The 21,987-nt window shown below is 38.1% G+C and overlaps 1 protein-coding gene across 4 annotated transcripts in view; it reads left to right on the top strand.

The window, feature by feature from the left end:
- Positions 1–21,987, top strand: part of LOC135466063 (polyamine-transporting ATPase 13A3-like) — a 58,635-nt gene that overhangs the window by 3,377 nt on the left and 33,271 nt on the right. For all 4 annotated transcript variants that reach the window (XR_010444082.1, XR_010444083.1, XM_064743474.1 and 1 more), the window contains exons 3-8: positions 3,774–3,941; positions 9,523–9,581; positions 13,218–13,293; positions 16,264–16,317; positions 19,742–19,827; positions 21,278–21,352. Coding sequence is in view for 2 of the 4 variants with exons in the window: in XM_064743474.1 (XP_064599544.1) it covers positions 3,774–3,941; positions 9,523–9,581; positions 13,218–13,293; positions 16,264–16,317; positions 19,742–19,827; positions 21,278–21,352 (518 nt within the window). In the remaining 2 variants the exon portion in view is untranslated. The remainder of the gene's footprint in view (positions 1–3,773; positions 3,942–9,522; positions 9,582–13,217; positions 13,294–16,263; positions 16,318–19,741; positions 19,828–21,277; positions 21,353–21,987) is intronic.

The following is a 21,987-nucleotide window of genomic DNA, read 5'->3' as shown; positions in this document are numbered from 1 at the left end:
ATGAGCAGTGGATGGCTTTGTAGTCTGTGGTGTGCCCAGGTACAGGTAAATATATATGGCCATCCTTAAAAAAATCTGTGTTTGGCGTAACCCAAGGGAATTCTTCTGTGGCTTACCTGTACAAAATTCAGAGGTAGTTTACGTCAAACCCCAAGATTGAATTCCAGTAACAGGGAAAGCAGTGTTAAAGTAAATGTTAATAAGGGGTGGTATTAAAAAAAGTACTGCATGTGTTGAGCTCAGGTCTTGCGTGCATCTAAACCTCAATGATTATTTATTTATTTGATTGGTGTTTTACGTCATACTCAAGAATATTTCACTTATACGACGGCAGCCAGCATTATGGTGAGGGAAACCGCGCTGCCGGGTGGAAACTCAAAAGCTCAAGGACACAAGGGGGATATTTCATGCTTGGCACTTCCTGTAAATTCCTGTAAATTACAAAATTCATGACTTTAGTACTGTGTGTATTAAACTGAAGTTTGGCATTCATGTGTCTCCTTGAAGCAAGCTCTTTGCTAGACTTACCACCAATTCTAAATTATTATTCTGGCTAATGAAAAAGATAGGGATTTTAAAGAAATTAACATGGAAAATATAAAAAATAAAAAAAAAACTTTTATGAACATCTCAATAAAAACTGTTAGAGTAGGTCTCCTTTTACACGGTGGGTTGATTTACACCCAACGAACATATTTTTAAGGATGACCTAACATGTATTCCTTATGAAAGCACATATAGGCCAGATAAGCACACTAAGTATAGGTATACTGTTAAGGTATTCTTAAGAACAGCCTTTGCTAACTATAAGTAAACACAAACCTGCCTCATGTCTTTTATAGTGCATTGATCTACTATTTATATTCTACATGCTCCCATATATTTAAAATCTATGTACTTGGAAGTTTCATTGTGTCAACTGTGGAGCTAGAAAACTTTGTACCTGTACATATTAGTGTTAGGAGGACTTTTATATTGACCAATCTAACCAGCGGTTTAATAAGGCCTTGGATTGGGCAAATGAATGCCCATGTACATATACATGTACAGTGTAGAGTTAACAGAAAAAGATGTTACACCACCGACCCATAAGGCTGAATGGTCTACTGTAATTCTTCAACCCTTTTTGCATGTTTGCAAAATGTTTATTAAAATTAAAATTATACTTTTTGCGAAGCCCTGAAATTGGCCAGTCTTACTTATGTAGTTTTGTCTTCAAAATCAAATTAAAAATATGCATGAAATTCACTGAAAGTTGCTCTTTCATATGCAGAAAGGTTTAGGAATGAGGGTATCTGAGCATGTCTGGAGTCATACCAGTGAAGGATACTTTCACTATGCAGCAAATTAGGACGTTTCCACTTAAAATAATCCATTTTCATGATTTCTGTTCATGGTTTACGCTGGCTTCCTCTTCGGCCGTAAGTGGGAAGGTCTGGCAGCAACCTGTGGATGGTCGTGGGTTTCCCCCGGGCTGTGCCCGGTTTCCACCCACCATAATGCTGGCTGCCGTCGTATAAGTGAAATATTCTTGAGTACGGCGTAAAACACCAATCAAATAAATAAATAAATAGATAAATTCATGGTATATATGTACAACTGTTAATGAAATCTTGCTAATAAAGAAGAAAAATGAACCCAAGTTGATCATCTTAATTGAATTTGAATTACTTGTGATACCTCATGGAAGCATAATGCATGCAGTATCACTAGGATACACAATGTACAGGCATAGATTTAGCAAGAATTTGAAATCCGGCCGACTCATTTGCACTTTTCACCTATTTCCCCTTTCTCTCTTTTGTTAGTTTTGTTAGTGTACATGTAGGGTGTCTCCAAGACACTGAGAGACCCTCTAGGCCAAACCATTGAGGTTCACTCCTGATCAGAAAATTTGTAGATTCCCCTGCTCTCACTGCTCTTTTGGCCTTGGAGACAGTAAACAGTTGAAGGCCCCAGTGTGGCAATGTGCTGTGTAACATTCTTTGAAAACCACTTGTCTTCCATGAGTATTGTGTGTATGTACGTTTGTCACTTATGGGAATGTTTGTCAGAAACTTGCTGAAGGTTTGTGGTTTACTCTGGGTACTTCTTTTTCTTTCACCCACAAAACTGAGTTTTATATATTTACACAAAAGACAACAAATGATTTAACCTCAATTTAACATTTAACGTGAAAAATTCTCAGTGTACTGGCATCAAATTATTAAACAACATTCAACTAATTAAAAAATATATATATATACATAAATCAGGGAGGGTATTCTGATGTACCTGAAGGTTAAGAAAGGAAAAGTGCTGGGGCCATCCCGGGGAAGCATGACCTGACTCCATGAGTAAGGCGTTATCAGTGGGCTCCCTTCCACAAGCCTCATGTGACCCATGGGTTCAGTCCCAGCCTTGGACATAAAATTGCACTTGCTCGGTCTTGATGATAATAAGCAGTTAATGGCACACCTGTTGGTGTGCAGGCTTGATTAATTGTTGAAGATCACTTTAAATATCTTCCATCAGCTTGGGAAAGTTTGCCTCCATCTGTAAAAAAAAAGGAGAAAAATGGGCCTAGAAAGTATGTGTGTTTGTATATATATGCAATAGTGCCAGATATAATTGACTGCAGTCCATTTGTGAAATACATATATTCTTGTTAATGTACATGTACTAAGGGAGTACGGGTGAGAGTTGAGCCTCCATCTGTACTTGTGCACACGGAAGAGATTTACACCTGACATCCCTTGTTAATGTGCATGTAATACGGGAGTACAGTTGAGAGTTGAGCCTCCATCTGTACTTGTGCACACGGAAGAGATTTACACCTGACATCCCTTGTTAATGTGCATGTAATACGGGAGTACAGTTGAGAGTTGAGCCTCTACCTGTACTTGTGCACACGGAAGAGATTTACACCTGACATCCCTTGTTAATGTGCATGTAATACGGGAGTACAGTTGAGAGTTGAGCCTCTACCTGTACTTGTGCACATGGAAGAGATTTACACCTGACATCCCTTGTTAATATGCATGTAATACGGGAGTACAGTTGAGAGTTGAGCCTCTACCTGTACTTGTGCACATGAAAGAGATTTACACCTGACATCCCTTGTTAATGTGCGTGTATTACAGGAGTACAGTTGAAAGTTGAGCCTCTACCTGTACTTGTGCACAAGGTAGAGATTTATACCTGACATTCCTTGCAGAAATTTTCAGTACTGACAGAAAACACTGTATTTTACGTAAAGTTTGGCTTGTAAGAATACACTTCCAGAAACACATTAATGTTTTAAAGTGATACTTTTTAACACTTAAAAAATTAATCAGAAGAGCCTGTAAGGTGGGTGAATCAATCAGAATCAGGTAAAATGTGTCACGTGAAAAATGCTAAAATATAGGTGAAGTGCAGTTGTTCACATCAACACTTTTAACTGAAGAAAAAAAAATTGAACTTTAGGTGAAATACAGTATTGTAATTCTTCAACCTTTTCACATGTTTGCAAGATGTTTATTCAGGCATATTCTGAAGGCATTATTCTGTGTTGACTGATAAAATTATACTTTTTGTGAAGTTTGGACATTGGCCAATCCAACCAATGTACTTTTGTCTCCAAAGTCAAATTATTAGAGTGCCTTATATGTGAAAAGGTTGAGGAATTAGGGTAAATACAAGACTGTGAATGTGTCCCCAAAATACTTTATCATTCAACCTTATCAATGGCATATCACAGTTACATTTTAGAAAACCTGTATAAAATTTCTGCATTGTTTCACTTTGCACAGGAGATCATTGGTTACCGCCTGGTGAGACTCAGACAGATCTTGACCTGGGGGGCCATCTTGCTGACGGTTGGGTTGCTGAGGCTCATCTTTCACTGGAAGCCGGAATGGATGATCTGGGCCACCCACTGCGAGTGCCCATTGTCAGAAGCCGAGATTGTCACCCTTCAGGTAGTGCATCTACATGTACAGTGTCAAATACATCCTTCTAATTTTGGTTCTGTTTCAGAGGACTCATTTAAGCTAACACGTTTTTCATTTATTAAGAAACCTGAATCTAATGCCTTATGTACCAAATTATAGTGTCAAAAGTACTTACAAATCTTTGTAAAGTCATTAACGTTAAATACAAGGAGATTCTTTTATAGCGACCACAGTTCACCGAGTTCAAGGCACTTTGGGGTGTGCACCATTCTCCGAGCAAGATCAACGATGATGTAATCCAACCATTGATGGAAAACATGCATAATATTGAGCGGCAATTATAAAAATTCTGCCATAATGAAAATTTTTCAAAAAATTTGATGGGGGGTGGGGGTGCATTATTTTTTTTTTTCATTTGGGCTTAGAAACATTATCTATGTTTAAAAGTACCTTTTCATGTATCCTGTAACCACTAGACCAATGCTGTCTCCCCTTGTCGTAATTAAATTTGCATTCAGTCTTGTCCAATCATCCTCAGTGGTGATTTATTGAAACAACTTCCCAAAGGAGAAATTCCTGCAAAGCTCACACCTAGTGATCGTGACAGCTGTCAGTTTATCTCTGGTTTTATAAAGCTACATGTATACATTGTGTACATTGATATACACACAGTTTATATGCAGTTATCTCGTAGAACTGTTGACCCAGGGCTATTGATTTAACACAGCTAATCTGCTTTTACACAGCCATGTATAGTACACCACCTGGTCTTTTGGCCACAGCTGGTTATGTAGTCATACCAGATTTCGTATAATTACCAGAGACATACATACATGCGCTAACTCTTGCATTAATCATTTCCCTGCTGGGTTTTTTTTTAGGGATCCCGTTCTTCCCGAATGGGATCCCTATTGTAATCGTTCTGTTTTTTCTTATTAGGGATCCCGTTCTTCCCGAACGGAATCCCTATTGTAATCGTTCTGTTTTTTCTTCTTCTTATTATTTTTTTTCACCGACATTGTTAGCAAGGAAACTTCTACAAGGAAACCGTTCAACAATTTTGCTCATATATTCTGACGGTGAATATCTCCGGACAAATTCTCCATTTTATTGCTATGTCACGTGGTTCGGCTGACATATTGAATTTTGTGTAAAACCTTTAAAAATTTTCTTCTCAAGAACCACTGAGCCGATTGTTTTCAAATTTGACATGCTGCTAGATGGTTACGAGTTACAATAATTTTGCAAAATGGTTCACTTCCGGTCAAAACTCTGGAAGCTCGCCATTGGTCGAAGTTGTGACGTCACAAAAAGTTCTGAAATGTCAGTTGTTCTCAACGTATTCTGAGGTATCTTGAGCTGCTGATTCCGAATCTGCTTTTATTTTTTGCATATCTGTGTAACTTTTTGAGATATAAGCAAAAAACTGAAGAAAAAAGTTACGTAATTTCAATGACCTGTAACTTGAGAACTATGGCAACCTGCACCAAATTGTAGCCCAAGACATGCTCTTTCAAGCACTCGTCAACGGATTTGAGCTCCGATCAATAGTTTTCTCGGTAGAAGCGTTTAAATGACAACACCGTTTTTGTTTAGAAAAAGATAGGAATCCTATTGCTTTAACATGGAGTTAGATGGGAACTGGACTGGGTTTACAGTATTTGACCTGATGCTTTCAGCTACACTGTCTGTGATCTCCCGAAACAGTTGTAGGATGCCATTCAGCTATACAGTGCTCTATCAGATGGTGTAGACTTTTAACTACAACAGCAAATGACGTGGACCTGTAAAAGTTAGCTTTGTTTTGCGCAGGCCTTGTATTCTTTACTATACTCTAACCAGGCCAGGGTGATTGACAGATATGGACATGTGCCGTGGTCCAGGTTTTGACTTTCTAACAACGGCCTAGATATCAGTAGAGCAGTGAGTGTGTTCATGGCAGGTTGTGGATTGAGACATAAAAGTACAAGCTTTATTTTGTCTTCTTTCTTTCTTTCTTTTCTCTTACTGCTGACGCCTGTCAGTCATGTCAGAGTTCGATCCCAGCCTAGCCAATTTGTCAGGCGATGAAAATGTTGTCAATTTCAAGGTTTTAAGTAGGCTGCTAGGCGTAGTTGGATGTTCTGATGACGAATCTGGTGGTTTTTTCCTTTCTCCGACACACAGTTTTGTCGTCAATTGCTATGAAAGTGCGAAAAAGTGCAATTTTTGCCCATATTTGGGGGTCACGTGACACAAAACTGCTGCAGCTGTGGAGCTGAAAATGACTGAGCACAAAGGGCTATATGGGTACTGTAGGCGTGCAGAAAATCATGGAAGTGTGTCAGTAAATGTGGGAGTTGCAGTGCTTCAAATATTGTCCAATGGCCGATTTGCTGTATTTGGCAGTTTGACGTTACCTTGTTATATGATGCATTTTAAATGTATTTGCGACTAGGATGAAGGCAGGAACATTGTAAGTATGCTACCCAACGTAGTTTGACGTCCTGATCATGAATCTGGACTTATTTCTTTCCGGCGACGTATAGTTTAGCCGCAAATTGCGATCAAAACGTGAAAAAGCGCTAATCCCACCATATTTGGAGGTCTGATGAGAGAAAACCGCTACAGCTGTAAAGCTGAACATCACTGAGTGGAAAGCGCTACACACGTACTCTATGTGTGCTGAAAGTCTTCGATCTGTGTCAACATCCACAGGACATGAAGGGGAAAACGTCATCGATCCGATCCGGGATCCCGGCCTAGGATCTGCTCTTCGCAGATCCATTCTAGTTTTTCTTTTTTTTTTCTCTCTGTTCTTGTCTGATATTGTAAACAGGCTCATTGGGTCATACATTAACGCCAAGCTATCAAAAATAATTATAGCGAAAGTATGCAGAATGAAAAATAATCTTGTCTTAGTTGTACATGTATAATTCATTATTTTGCAACTAGGATGTGGTAAATTAATATATACATGCATGTCGTCATACGCATATGATTACACATACATTTCCATAGCATACTGCAGTGATATAAATACCTAAAGTTTTTGATGTGACATGTTTTACTTGATTCAGATTTATTCATACACCTTACAGGGCCACTTGAGAGTTCTTTGTGAAATTTAATTGAAGGAGAAGAAGCTTAAAGATGTCAGAGTTCCTAGATACAGTCACTTTGGCTCATAAAGTCCAGCGTGCTGTTAAAATATTTGAATGCCTATCAACACTGAAAAAAAGATCAGAAAAAATAAGTGAAAGTGTTTTTATGCGTAGTTTTCAGTTGTCTATATTAAGAACTTTACATTTTAGCTTTCTTTTACTTTAAAAATGGTTCAAATATCAGATGAAAGAGCATAAAAAGTTAAATTGCAGATATGACCTTAATTTTTTTGGAAACAATAATCAAAACCCATATTTACAAATAACTTTTCACACTTTTTCATCTGAAGTTTACATAATTTTTATGTTTTTTGGACCTTTAATATCTTATTAGAAAAACTTAAGTGTAGGCACCATTATTTTCATTTTAAAGTCTTCATGTGCTTCTGTAACTATTTTTTTACATACTAAACTTCAGCTGAAATACAGTATATCAAGAGTGACATTTTCTATTTACATGTACATGTCACCTCGAGTGTTGATGGGTTGGGCAGTGTGCTGAGGTGCCCTGTTTAGGGGAGAGTTAATGACACCTGTGAACATTGTTGGTGTACAGATCAATGACATGAATGTCAAGACTCAGGGCCCAGTTTTATGAAGCGGCTTATGACATATTTTAATCGTACATTTGTACGTCTCTGCTACCGTACCATTGTCGTATATATACGATTATCGTACATGTACGACGTCTTTGTGAAACTGGCCCCAATTCTGCTTGTTGTTACATTCTCTATTGACATCATCAGAGATTCTGCTTAACTTGTATATAGAAGCACAGTAAAACCGGTAGATGGCATATCATGGCTCTGGCGAGATCTCTCCCCTGGGTGAGACTGGGTGGTGAACCTCTCTATACACAGTAGTTGCTTACTGGCATCACAAAACCAGTTATGAACAGGTGTAGACAAGAGATCATGCATATTTCACTGCCAGGAAGGCCACTCAGTGGGGAATCGTGCCTCTGACCGCAGGCCATCTAAACGTTATAAGTGAGTGGATTAAAGTATTAAGATTTATAAAGTATACACTTGATAGTATTTGATCTGTTCACAACATGGGGCTAGGTTCAAGCTGTCGGTGACACATGTAAAGCAATAGTATGTGGTTTTTGTCCCATTCACCAATATATTCTTGTTGTGCTCACTTGAGCACAAGTTTTTATAGAACATATGTCTTCATTAGACACATTTATACGTACTGTAATTTTCGCACGTTTGCAAGCTGTTTCGTCAAGCATATTCTGAACGCATTTTTTTGTAGAGACTGATAAATTTATACTTTTTGTGTAGCCCTGAAATTGGCCGACTTAACCAATGTAGTTTTGTTTTCAAAATCAAATTAAAAATGTGCATAAATTGCACTGAAAGTCGCTCTTTCATATGCGAAAAGGTTGAGGAATTAGAGTCATGGTATAGATGTACAGGTAACCCTGGATAAATGCACCGGGGGCCTTACACACTATACGGCTGCCGTTGATGTACAAGCTATACCGCTATATCATCTATTAGAGGCAGAGACAGTAATTAACGTTATGTGTTATACACCAGCTGCGGATATTGTTGATTTGAATCGTGTCCCTGACATTATTATAAGCCTTGTCTTATGATATATTAATGTACAAACGATGCATGGCTTTAACCCAGAAGTGATGACACTATCAGGAAGTCTGTGTACATGTATGAGCACGATGTGAAGAGTTCTTAGGCCAGTGTTAAAAAGTTTTTTGTTTAGGCGCGGCAAGTTCATTTTGTCAATTTTCTGAATTGATACGTTGGTTTATTGGGGTTTTTTTTTTTAACGTTTAAATTATATCATTTCCTAAAGAATGGCTTCTGTGCGTATTTTATGTGAAAGTTAAGAAAGCTGTGTAAAACTTTAAAATTATGTATTAAAGAATTTCCCTCTTCGAGTCAGTTTTCATATTCATTAATACAAGATTACATTTCCAATGTGTTGAATAATACCCCAAGCACAACAATCTTTAAAGGAAGAATTATTGCCAAAAAAAAAAAATTTAATGCTTAGAGGAAAGAATAAATATGTGGGTGGGGTATTTTATCTATTGTCTCTTATCTGTACTCATGACAGGGCAATGTAGCCTCAAGCCTTTGTTGTGTGCACATAAATCCCATGCGGGTGTGTGGGGAGCAGGTAGACAGTATGCCTTTGCTGGCCCACTCACATAAACCTGCAGTGAACTGGTCCCAGCAAGACCTCAGACAAATGAGGTTGCAAGTTCAAATCCAGCTCTCGTTGGATCAGCAGCTGCTGTAAGTTGGGAATTTTGTCAAATACCCAGAGAAAAATGGTGGTTTATACAACCCACAAAACTCTTGAAGTTGAGAATGACTTTCAACAGCAGTGAATGAGTAAATAAGATTCACACAAGTGAAATGATGAGGTTTTAACTGTGTACCGACTGATGGTTATGACAGAGTTAGAGTTTGTGTTGTGTTTTGTTACAGGACATGTACAATCAGCTGTTTGTGGCTAATGTTATGGTGATGACAAAGGACGGCACAAGGTACAGTGTACAAATCCACTCAGTTTTGTTCTCATATTACTCATAAAACTCTTGCTAAATGCATCCAGGGACACATGTTACAACTGTCTGCTGATAGTCTATGTCTACTTTGCAGGCCAGATCTATGGCTTGATCATTTGCACTGATTATCAGATATTGCATTATACTGTATTGCTGATGCACCCTTTTCTTATTTATACATTTTTACATATTACTTTTTTCCCCCTGTTAATATGGACCATGTTTTTTTGAAATGTTACAGTATTATTATTATTACTTAAATTCATAATCGAGGCCTCCACTGCCGAGGTGGTTAGCATGCCAGAGCAGCGCAATGACCCAGGGGCCTCTCACCAGTGCGGACGCTGTGAGTTCAGGTCCAGCTCATGCTGGCTTCTTATCCGGCCGTACGTGGGCAGGTCTGACCGCAACTTGAGGATGGTCATGGGTTTTCTCCAGGTTCTTCTCACTTTCCTCCCACCATAATGTTGGTCACCATTGTATAATTGAAATATTCTGGATTATACGACATAAAACACCAGTCAAATGAAAAAAAAAGGAATAAATTCATTATCAGAGTATAAACTCCAACGGAACTAATATGAAACATTTGTCAAAGTCCTGTAATTCTGTTGTTGGATATTTGGATATACCCTTTACCTCACCAAAATTGATGACCTCACAGATGTTGTGTGCATTGTTTGGCATATTTGAGGAATGTTACCTGATCTGAACAGATAGCTACATAACTCTTGTGAAGCTCATGTGTGCTGGGTTATACTGTACTTAAATGTTGGCATTAAAAATAACATTTTAAGGTCTTTATAAGCTTCCTGTTGGCATTAAAACTAACATTTTAAGGTCTTTATAAGCTTCCTGGAAGTGCATTTTTACATACTGAATTTTAACTGAAATATGGTGATATTCACATAGAACATAGTTTGTGGGTGAAAATGTGGACGTCACTCGTGGGAATGTACATCAGTGAATTTGCCAAAGTCTGGTGGTTTTATACCCCAGGCACTTCGGTTTCCTTCATCTGTGATAAATGCCTGCTGTTTTTATAAACAGGGCCATATCTAGAAAAACATGAAAGGTTCTGATCCCAAACTAAAGAAATTTCAAAAATGTAACTCAAAATGAGCTTTTCAGTAAGTCTGTGAATGAAAGAAATTTGTATGAAAGGTTAACTTAAATTTTTATTGGTAAACCATCATATTTTTGTTTAATTTACTTGTAAGTTTTAATACATCTTGTTCATTTTGGCCGACCAACAGTTTGGGAGCCCAAACATTTTCCAGAACTGAAGTGACTTCATAGATATGGCCCTGATAAAGGGAAAATAATTTTGAGAACACAAATCAGTCGTGTTAACTACAGCCAATGAAACCATTATTGATTTGCATATATATTGTTCTTTGTGACCTCTGTGAACTGCATGTGATTTAACATTCAGAGTTGTCTTTTCCTTGTTTTCTGCTGTAGCTATAGGTAAGTTCTTAGGGAAAGGGTTTTGCTGAAAAATATGTATTTGTTGATTTGTTCCTGCTTAGTCCTTTGCCCAACGAATATCATTCATATCATGGCCATACTAAATACATTTTGGTAAAGTCTATAAAACAGTGAAACAGCAGTTTGCCTTTTCCAACCAAGCGTACTTTTTCATAGTCGTCGTTGATTGTGTGAAAAATGGATGTTGCTGGACAAAATTTTGGTGAGTTTTGCTTCTGTGGTGGAAGAAGTTCTAGTGACCACTCACCTACTTCCTACAATATTGCAGTTTATAATTGGAAGGTTGGAGGGGGCTTTTGTGATGAGGCCAAAAGGGATAGGTGTTTTCATGTGTCATGGGGTCAAGAAAAACACCAAGAGTGTTTAAAAATCTTTCGGGAAGGTGCTTTACCAGTGTACATTTCTTCATGCATGATCAAAAATGTACTAAAATATCAGAATAATAACGGGTAATATAAATCTTGACATCACATTAATCTTGTCTATGAAATTTAAGTCTCATTTCCTTTGGCCTAGATTGGGCACCCACTGTGGGCATGGGAAAATTACCACCCAAAGTACCCTGTGTGTAAACTGTGTGTCATTTACACTTTTATCTACTTGTCAGTGTGCACATACACGTAACTTCTCTGAATCCCTCTTTCCTTCCTTTTGTGTGTCCTTTGTGAATTATATGCACATTATAATGCACATCAAGCTGTTGGGATTTGATTTCTGTATAAAGTCTCTCAGGGAAGGATAGTTCCTTGTGTTGTTTGGCAGTGGATAGTATTGTGTGGTGTAAAGGGTGAAGACAGTTTTGTATTCTTTCATAAAGTGATATGAAGAATCAGTACTGATTGGCTGTGAGTGAAGACAGATGGTTGGTTAAAGCCTCTCATCTAAATCACAATGATTGCGCACAAAGTAAATCAACAGTACCTGTTAAAATTTCATTCAAGTCTAGGTCTGATCATCTTACACAGTAGCCAGTTTTATCCATAGTGATTTTGAATCCCAACATTAAAGGTATTGGAAATCACTGAAAACCTATATGGGAAGAGATGCCATCATTTCTTGGGGTGAACATGATACATTCAAAATAGAATGTCTTAAGACTGGTCTATTGGAAAAATAGTATATTTAACTACCCACTTCATTTAGGTTATCACCGCGGTGTCAGTGATAAATATACTGTTTTCCCAGTAGACCAGTCTTATAATTTTCTATATATTTATATGATAGTTAAAACTGTGTACTGTTTAAGGATATGTACAGGTATAAAAACATATATGTGCAGTACAAACCAGGATGGTTCTCAGTGGCTGGATTCTAGCATGCCACCAGCTGGCTTCTAGCATGCCATTAACAAACACCAGCATGTAGCTTTCCTTAAGGGCTCCATGAGTCCTCTGTCAGCTAATAGGTTGCATCATGGTCTGTGGATCTGACAGTCATTTTAACCTTGTCCATGTACGACTTGTCAGTCCACACCACAAACAAGCCCTAAACAAGCTCCTGATAGGCTGGAGGTGCACCACTGGAAGGCTGATGGCACTAGTCATGGTGATGTTAGGAACTGATATCCTGGCTTGTTTTGTACAATTATTTAAATATACAGGGACTGCAGAACCAGGGCTTCCACTGTTTTCTTCAGGCCAGCCATTTTACATAGACAAGCCTCTGTGTGCTTCAATTGTGCTACCCTCCCCCCCCAAAACAAATTTGGAAGTGGTTCTGCTGCCTCTAATGTATACTATGATAAAATTTGTTAAGAAGGTCAAAGAAACTAAACTTTTCCCAATTTTTCAAAAAATTATCAAATTTCTGCATACAGCCTGATGCATTAAAAAAGACCACATTTTCTCATTTTGTGGATTCCACCAGAGGAGTAATATATTAAATATTATAATATCTTTACATTTAATATACATCTTGATATTGTCAGTTAGGTTGTTCATTTGATTTGAAATTTAGGATTTGATATAAAGATGTTTGAATGTTTTACATTTTTTTGGCAAGTTCAGGGTTTATTGTCATTAGAACCCTGCTTGTTGTCATGTCCTTATTTGCGCTCAAATCACGGGGCAGTCCAGTTAAGCCATCACAGATTTACATTATAGCACAATGATTTTCTTTCTCTAGGGTGAAAGTTTTACAGCCCGGATTATTCAGTCGTCCACGAAGAACCAGCCGCTCCAAACTGCTAGTGCGTGACACAGTAAGTCACTAGTGTAGCATTATCATCATCTACTTTATACAGCCTGTGTTACAAAACAATTTGATCATGCGTCTGCCGTAACGTCCATGGTAACCTATTGTGGAGAGATATGTCGCCATGGTAAATGCACTTGACGCCGTGTTGTGACAGGTTTGTAAGATGAGGCCCCTGACTGATAAGACGTCGCGTACAGAAAGGCGTTAATGTATGTGGGATAAATTTAATATATAGTTAAATCTTATACTGGTATATTTGGAGTCAATAATCCTCACATTATTAGGTACCTCAGCCAATGTGTGCGTTACTGGCCCCAAACATTTCTGTGGCTTTTCACTCACACCCTGCCCAGTGAGAATATGTGAGTGTTATACTGAGCCCATACATTTCTGTAGAAATGTATCTTTTCAAAGAGGGGGGCTGAGGGGATCAGCGCAGTGACCCTAGGGGCTCCCACCAATGTGGTCGTTGTGCGTTCAAGTTCAGCTCGTGCTGGCTTCCTCCCTGGCCATATGTGAGAAGGTCAGCCAGCAACCTGTGGATGGTTGTGGGTATCTCACAGACTCTGCCCCTTTTCCATCCAGCATAATGCTGGCCCCCATTGTAGAAGAATCCTTGATTCATTAATCAGTTATATTAAGACTGATTCAAGTATGCAAGTGTTGTATGGTTATGAAAGAGGTTCTAGAAATAACTTAAACCCAGTCAAAAATCGTTGGTCGTGCAATTTAAACTGCTAGCATATATGGGAGGTATACACACATATCATTACTCATGACAGTTAATTATTCCCTTGACTTCTGCAGTCCTGTGAAATTGGACACCATGAATTGATGTGTGTTTGAACAATTCTGAAGTGAAGTCTATATGGTGAGAGAACAGTGGCAAACTGCGGTCGATTCCACAAAGCCATTTCTGACTTAAGTCAAAATTGTTCAATTTTTGGTTCTGGAAGTAGACATTTGGACCCTTTGGTCTTTAGCTAATACTGATGAGGTGGACAAAATTTGAACTTCAAAAGTCAAAAAATAAGCTTTATGATCGTATTTCAAGTTTTGACTTGACTCAGAATTGGCTTTGTGGCATCAGCTCCCGGTTCTGGTTTCCCTGCTGTCCGAGTCCAGCAACACCAGACTGACAAAACATGTACTTTGGAGTGCACTTTGAAAATATGCCTCTGTCAGCCACAAGCACAGTTGCACAGGATGGAGATGTTGCAAGGCTGTGACAGAATATAAACTGAAATGACAGGGAGGATTCGAAAAAAAATTGTCTTTAGTCTCCAAAGATGATGAGGGTTTTTCTCAATTCCTATGTGTGCTTTTAGCATAAATTTGGTAAAGCTGGCAACAAGCGTTCAAAACATAATGTTTGCACGGTGGTAATAGAGGCACCAGGCTGAATAATTGTTTCTTTTGTGGCTTAATTAAGACCCAGCCTTTCAAGGTGTTAATTACATAGATCATTATCTTTGTAACAGCTTTTTTGTGTTTTTTTAGGTGATACTTTATTGCACCAAATAAAAGCCACACAGAATGGTCCTGATGTTACCAGGACATGTTTCCCACCCCTCAGTGTCCTTAACCGCTGATTGATTCTATACATGTGTGTCAGATTTTCCTTTAATATATGCAATTAATATTTTTCCTATTAACATTGCAAGCCAGCTTTGCTATATATCATATCCACAGAGATAATAGCCATTTAAAAAGTTTGAAGGAAATCACCAGCGACTTTGTGTTAACACTAAATGTTCTCCAGACACCTTGATTATGTTATGTTAGTGTGTAAACTGCATTTAAAAAAATGTTATGTCAACTAGTTCTATTTAGAAAAAAACCCTTTAAAGTTGGACCTTCTGTCTGCCTATCTGGTCAACTGTTGAGCCCTGGCCAGGCGACCTCATGCCGGTAAGACCTGCCGGGATTATGTATTGACAAGGCATTGCCGAATCCATGCATTGGTCGTGCCCACTCTGTGTTTTTCCTGAAGCCATCGTATGACCTACTCTATAGTTACCCCTACATGTACACCTCTTAATTAGCAACCTGAAAATGATTTAAGTAAAACAGTTTTACAACAAATATTTTGAAAGTTCAGCTACCAAAGAGTGTACAGCATAGCGAATGGGCTATATGATGACAGATTTTTGTTCACATACCAGCCGCATTGATGTCACAATCGCTCTCCCGTCTGGTTTGCCTGACGTGAACGGGACATCTATGGAATTATGGTAGTATCCGTGGAGAATTTGGCACGGTTTCGTAGTCTACAGATTATACATTTATCCAGCCAAGTCAAGCGATACCGGCTGTGACACAAGGTTCCTTGTAGTCCATCCACAAGATTGTGAGTTGCAACAACAACAATCACACTCAACACCAGTGAAAATAGCACTGGAGCTAATCTTTCATGTTTTAAAAAAATATCACCGGTAAAAATAGATAAGGTTTGAATTATACTGAATATTATACTGTATATTAAACACACAGAAATGCCAATTTAAATTTTGTCCGGGTTCCCATCTGGGATTCAAGGTGCGGCATGCTGTGGGGTATCGCACCCGCTCAGCTGGGCCTTTGCGCGAGGTGTGAACTGAGTTGGAGGGCTGGCCTGTTGCTTTGTGGCCGTTGCAGGGCAAAGGCTAGCGGCTCCCTGCAGTTTATGTCACAGCCTGACATCAAACCATCTCTCCGCAGTTTGGAAGGCACAGCACTGGGGATTTACTTTAACTGACACGTAACTTTATTTCTTTAATATTTGAACATATATCTGGCTAACAGGTGCTGTTTATTTATTTGAATGATATTTCTAGTTTCAGCTTATTGTCTGATTATTTGCTTCCTCTGATAGGTACAGTACATGTGCGGTTGCATGAAATGAAACAAGACCAAATAATGCTTCACGGTGGCATTAAGCAAGAACCAAGTAAATAAATACAACTGAATTAATGTTTGTATTTCAATAATTCAGTTTCAGCAAGATGCCACATCAGCTGGGGATCAGGATGTTCTGGTGGCCCCGTTTGTATGTGAACCTCACAAATACTTATCTATCGTCTCTAGCGGTATCCCGAGGGTGGCGTTGTCTTATGTTGCCTGTATATCTGTACACTTACTAATGCCTATCAGCTACTCATACTGTAAATGACCCAAAACTTTGCTCCCCAAAAATGCATTTTTAGATTCAAATTAGGCCACATCAAGATTTTTGTTTTACGGGTAGAACAAATCTTTTGTCAATGTTGGAGGAGGATATAAAAATAAAAGTGAAAAAAATCGTCTAATTTGTCAGAAAATATTATTTTTGGTGCAGAATTAACGTACATTTCTTGAGTAGAATATCATTCTACGTTCCACACAAACCTGAAAACACTATATTTAAGTCAACAGAACTTTAAGAATCAGGAAAAATGAGCAACGTAAGTTTTAGGTCATTAAGAGTACTATAATTCTTCAACCTTTTTGCATGTTTGCTAGTTGTCTATTCAAGCATATTTTGAAGACCATATCCTGTATTGACTGATATAATTATACTTTTTGTGAAGCCCTGAAACTGGTCAGTCCAAATAATGTAGTTTTGTCTTCAAAATCAAATGAAAAATGTGCATAAATTGTGCTGGAAGTTGATTTTTTGATATGCGAAAAGGTTGAGGAGTTAGGGTATACATGTAACCCTAGCCTATTTGCATGATTTTGGCTTGTCTGCCTGGCTTCAATCTATCCAAATGTTGAATCAGTATATGTTGGCCTCTCCAGATGTTTTAGGCCTACATATATATATATACACGTACAGTACATTCATTTCTACATGCTTGTCTGAAGTCAAAGAAGTTATGCTGGTCCAGTTTACTGACAAAGGTAGCGAAAAGTTGTTTTTCTGACATACATAGATTTGTGTGTCTTGCCTCATGCTTTAATGTCGTTTTGCACATTGAGCATTTCTACATTCACACGTCTGCACAGGTACATGTTTGTTAAGAGTGCTTTTGCATGGTTAACTGTCCTACAGTTTAATGTAATTCTGCATGGTTGCAAAGTGTTCATATTCAAACATATTCTGAGGGCGTTATTTTGTGTAGACTTCGAAAAATTATAGTTTTGGTAAAGCCCTGAAAATTGTCCAACTCAACAAATGTAGTTTTGTCTTCAAAATCAAATTGTAAAGATGCATAAATCTGACTGAAAGTTGGTATTTGGTATGCGAAAAGATAGAGGAATGAGAGAACTTGTTCAATGGGGGTGTCTTGGTGCAGGGGGAGGTAGAGTACACATCTAACAGTCTTGCACTCTTTGACATCTGCATATATCTTGGACATGGTTTTGCAAAGTCGGTAGTCTTATGATTTATCACACGTTGTTTCTTTCTGATGCATTGTGGTTTCGCTGGTCTAACAACATTATTTCTACTTTAGTACTGTCCCCAATTCAATGTACTTACGCTGTTTGATTACGGTACATGTTTTGTATATCAGCTTGCCAAAATTTCAGCTTCTCCACAATACTTCAGTTATTAATAAATTTTAGATTTTTTTTTCTAACTGCTTGTAAACATTTGATAGTACATTTATATACTGATCTGTTTAGATGATATTTGGGCATTGTATGTTTTCATTAATATTGATCATATGGCACAGATATAAATTTATCTGCCTCCAAGTACCTGGCTGTGATGATTACATGGTATGTACTCATGTACACACACAAAATTGAAACTAATTGCATTTTTGTAATCAAAATTAAACAAGGCAATCTTGGTAAACCACGATCCTGCCATTGGTAACAGGCTAAAGTCTTGCGTGACCTTAAGGTACACATACTGGAAATTGTACAGTGAACTATATGTTATAATATAATTAAAGACGTACAGCATAGAGAGTAAAATCAGAGCAGCGATGATAGTGTGATAGCTGGCAAATGGTCACAGGTAACCAGTGAAACATGGCCTCTTTGTCAGTTTACCTTAGATAGGTTTCATTCTAACTGTTCTTGTGAAAGCTTACATAGTAGCAAATTACATGCCCCTTAGCTTACCATGGCTTAAGCAGAATTAGGTAAAAAAAAAAATGCAGTGCTGTTCATTGCAATTTGTTAGACATCAATGGTGGAGCATTACACCTCCTGTAGAAAGCTGTGTCAAAATCACATTAACTGACCAGGCCCCAGGGATGCTTTGTTTGCCAACAGAATCCTGATCTATGCAGGAATACAATATAAATAAAGACACACCGCACAGAGTGTAAAACCAGAGCAGCCCACGGCTGTGTGATAACTGGCAAATGGTTACACATAACCCTGAATAATGGCCAGTTGTCAGTTTACTTCAGTCAGAGTTTTATTCCAGCTGTTCATGTAAATGAATAAATACATGTAGTAGCAAATTACACGCCCCCTAGCACCATGGCTTAAGCAGAATTAGCTAAGAAAAATGCCGTGATGTTCTGTCCAATTTATTAGACGTCACTGGTGTAGAATTACTTACATGTAGAGAATACTATGTTGCAATCCCATTAACACACAATAACATGACATCAGTGCAAGTTGACCAGGCTTAGGGGAGGTTGAGTCCGCCAGCAGAATCCTGGTTTATGCACGAATACAACAGGATTAAGGATTAAAACACTTTCTGTCCACTGTACATGTAACTCGGTTGATGGTGTATATATATATATGTATATATATATCTATTAATCATTACTAATACTTGTGAACATCTGTTTGAATTCTGCTTTGCCTGTCTGCTTTTTATCAAATCTTCTCATGCATGATGCTGTAATATATTTTCTGATATGGGAAGGTCTGACGGCAACCTGTGGATGGTTGTGGGTTTCTCTCGGGCTCTGGTTGCCGTCGTATAAGTGAAATATTCTTGAGTAAAATAATATATAGATAAATGTATTTTGCCACAAGTCTTGTGTTTGTTGTACATTTACATTGTTCTGAAATCATTAGATTTTAGGGCTGTTTTCATGTTTCCCAGTTTACCTTTCAGAATGCTGATCTTTATTTTGTTGTTTAGCTACCTGGATATTATTATTTTTAATTAACATAATATAATATTGGTCAGGAACAGATTTATGGGTATAAATTCTTGGATTATCTAAACTACATGTTTGACTTCTGCAAGCACTTGTGAGAACTTTAAATAATGACATATCAATAAAATAATTTGTACATATCCATCTGTTCCAGTGTTTGTTTTGACAGTAGAATTGATTCATATTTTATTGATGAAAAACTTGTATTGTAATTTAGTAACTGTTTACCAGAGGCTAAATTGAAAAACAGGGCTCCCTGAATTAAGCTTTAGAATTTGTTAGCTGTATTTCAGATTTTTCATTTTATGTTATCAGGTCACCTGTATATTAAACATAGTAACATCATTAAAATGCTTTCTGCTGTAATTTTTGTGGAAACCAATTGTCTATTATCTGAATATTTTGCCCTTTCAGAAGGATGAGTCACTGCTGCGGTTCTTTTGGTGTAAGAAGCTGAAGTATCTATGGAGCAACGAGAAACAAATGTTTTCCAGGGTCTAGTAAGTGTGCTTGATGTAAGAATCTGAAGTATCTATGGAGCAATGAGAAACAAATGTTTTCCAGGGTCTAGTAAGTGTGCTTGGTGTAAGAAGTTGAAGTATCTATGGAGCAATGAGAAACAAATGTTTTCCAGGGTCTAGTAAGTGTACTTGGTGTAAGAATCTGAAATATCTGTGGAACAATGTAAAACAGATGTTTTTCAGGGTCAAGTACATGAAAGTGCGCATGGTGTAAGAAACTGAAGTATCTGTAGAGCAATGAAAACAGATGTTTTCCATAGTCTAGTAAATGCATGTGGTGTAAGAAGCTAAAGTATCTGTGGAGCGATCAAGACAGATGTTTTCCAGGGTCAAGTAAGAAGTTGAATTATCTTTGAAGCAATGAAAAACAGATGTTTTCCAGAGTCGAGTAAGTGTGCTTGGTGTAAGAAACTGAGGTATCTGTGGAGCACTTAAAAACAGATGTTTTCCCGTGTCTAGTAAGTGTGCTTGGTGTAAGAAGCTGAAGTATCTATGGAGCAATGAAAATCAGATGTTTTCCAGGGTCTAGCAAGTGTGCTTGGTGTAAGAAGCTGAAGTATCTATGGAGCAATGAAAATCAGATGTTTTCCCCGTGTCTAGTAAGTGTGCTTGGTGTAAGAAGCTGAAGTATCTATGGAACAATGAAAATCAGATGTTTTCCAGGGTCTAGCAAGTGTGCTTGGTGTAAGAAGCTGAAGTATCTATGGAGCAATGAAAATCAGATGTTTTCCAGGGTCTAGCAAGTGTGCTTGGTGTAAGAAGCTGAAGTATCTATGGAGCAATGAAAAACAGATGTTTTCCAGGGTCTAGTAAGTGTGCTTGGTGTAAGAAGCTGAAGTATCTGTGGAGCAATAAAACAAATGTTTTCCAGGGTCTAGCAAGTGTGCTTGGTGTAAGAAGCTGAAGTATCTATGGAGCAATAAAACAAATGTTTTCCAGGGTCTAGCAAGTGTGCTTGGTGTAAGAAGCTGAAGTATCTGTGGAGCTTTGAAAAACAGATGTTCTCGGGGCTCTGATATTCAAGTGTTTTTGGTAGCCGAGGAAGCTTAAGTACACATGTACCTTTAGAGGAGTAAAGTCACAAATCTTAATGGGTTTTGCGCAGTGTTACATGTATTACATACACTCCCTGTAAAGTGTGCGTGATACAAGATGGTGCTCTTGTCTTGTTTTTGTGTTTGTATATTACGGAGTCATAATTCTTCAACCTTTTCAACTGCCACTGCAACCAACATTTTGAAACCTTCTGAGAGAACTGTGGGGTGTAGAGAAATAATCAGAACAGTTTCTTTGAAGGTTGCATCATTCGTGACAAAGAAATCATTTTTGGAGTCATTTTCACAATGATTGTAGGCATAAATTTCACTGGAAAAAACCCTTAGTAGTTCAAAAAGTTCAAGATGTACATTCTCTCTGTTTGTCTCTGCAGTGGACTTGACATGAACACCAGTTGCTCTTACTTCCATGCGTGCAAAGGATTGAGTTATGTGGAACAGTACAGAAAGTGAGTATATACATAGTAACAAGTATTATTTAGGTAAAGTTTGAGTTTGTTGTAGAGGTGTTTAGCTTGCAATAACATATTTGGGATTGCATGTTAGCATTCACTTTTATATGTAGTCATGTACCTGACTGATTTAATCATTTCCATGCTGGCTTCCTCTCCGGCCATACGTGGGAGGGCTTGCAGCAACCTGCGGATGGTCGTGGGTTCCCGAGGGCTCTGCCCGGTTTCCACCCACCATAATGCTGGCCGCCGTCGTATAAGTGAAATATTCTTGAGAATAGCGTAAAACACCAATCAAATAAATAAATATAGTCATTTCTGGAGCCTCCGTGGCCAGTGGGCATAGCACACCAGCGCAGCGCAATGACCCAGGAGCCTCTCATATGGTGGCTGTGAGTTCAAGTTCAGCTCATGCCAGCTTACTGTCTAGTTGTACGTGGGTAGGTACGTCAACAACCTGCAGATGGTCGTGGGTTTCCACTGGGCTCTGCCCGGTTTCCTTCCACCATAATGCTGGTGGCCTTGGTATAAAGTGAAATATTTTTGAAAACAGTGTAACACACATGTCAAGTAAATAAATAAATAGGCATTTCTGATGACGTACTTTTGGTAGAGCAGTGGTATATGTTTCA

Source organism: Liolophura sinensis, chromosome 5 (genome assembly GCF_032854445.1).
Source record: "Liolophura sinensis isolate JHLJ2023 chromosome 5, CUHK_Ljap_v2, whole genome shotgun sequence".
Classification (NCBI taxonomy): Eukaryota; Metazoa; Mollusca; class Polyplacophora; order Chitonida; family Chitonidae; genus Liolophura; species Liolophura sinensis.
The sequence above is the reverse complement of the archived record's forward strand: the minus strand, read 5'-3'. Positions and strand labels throughout refer to the sequence as shown.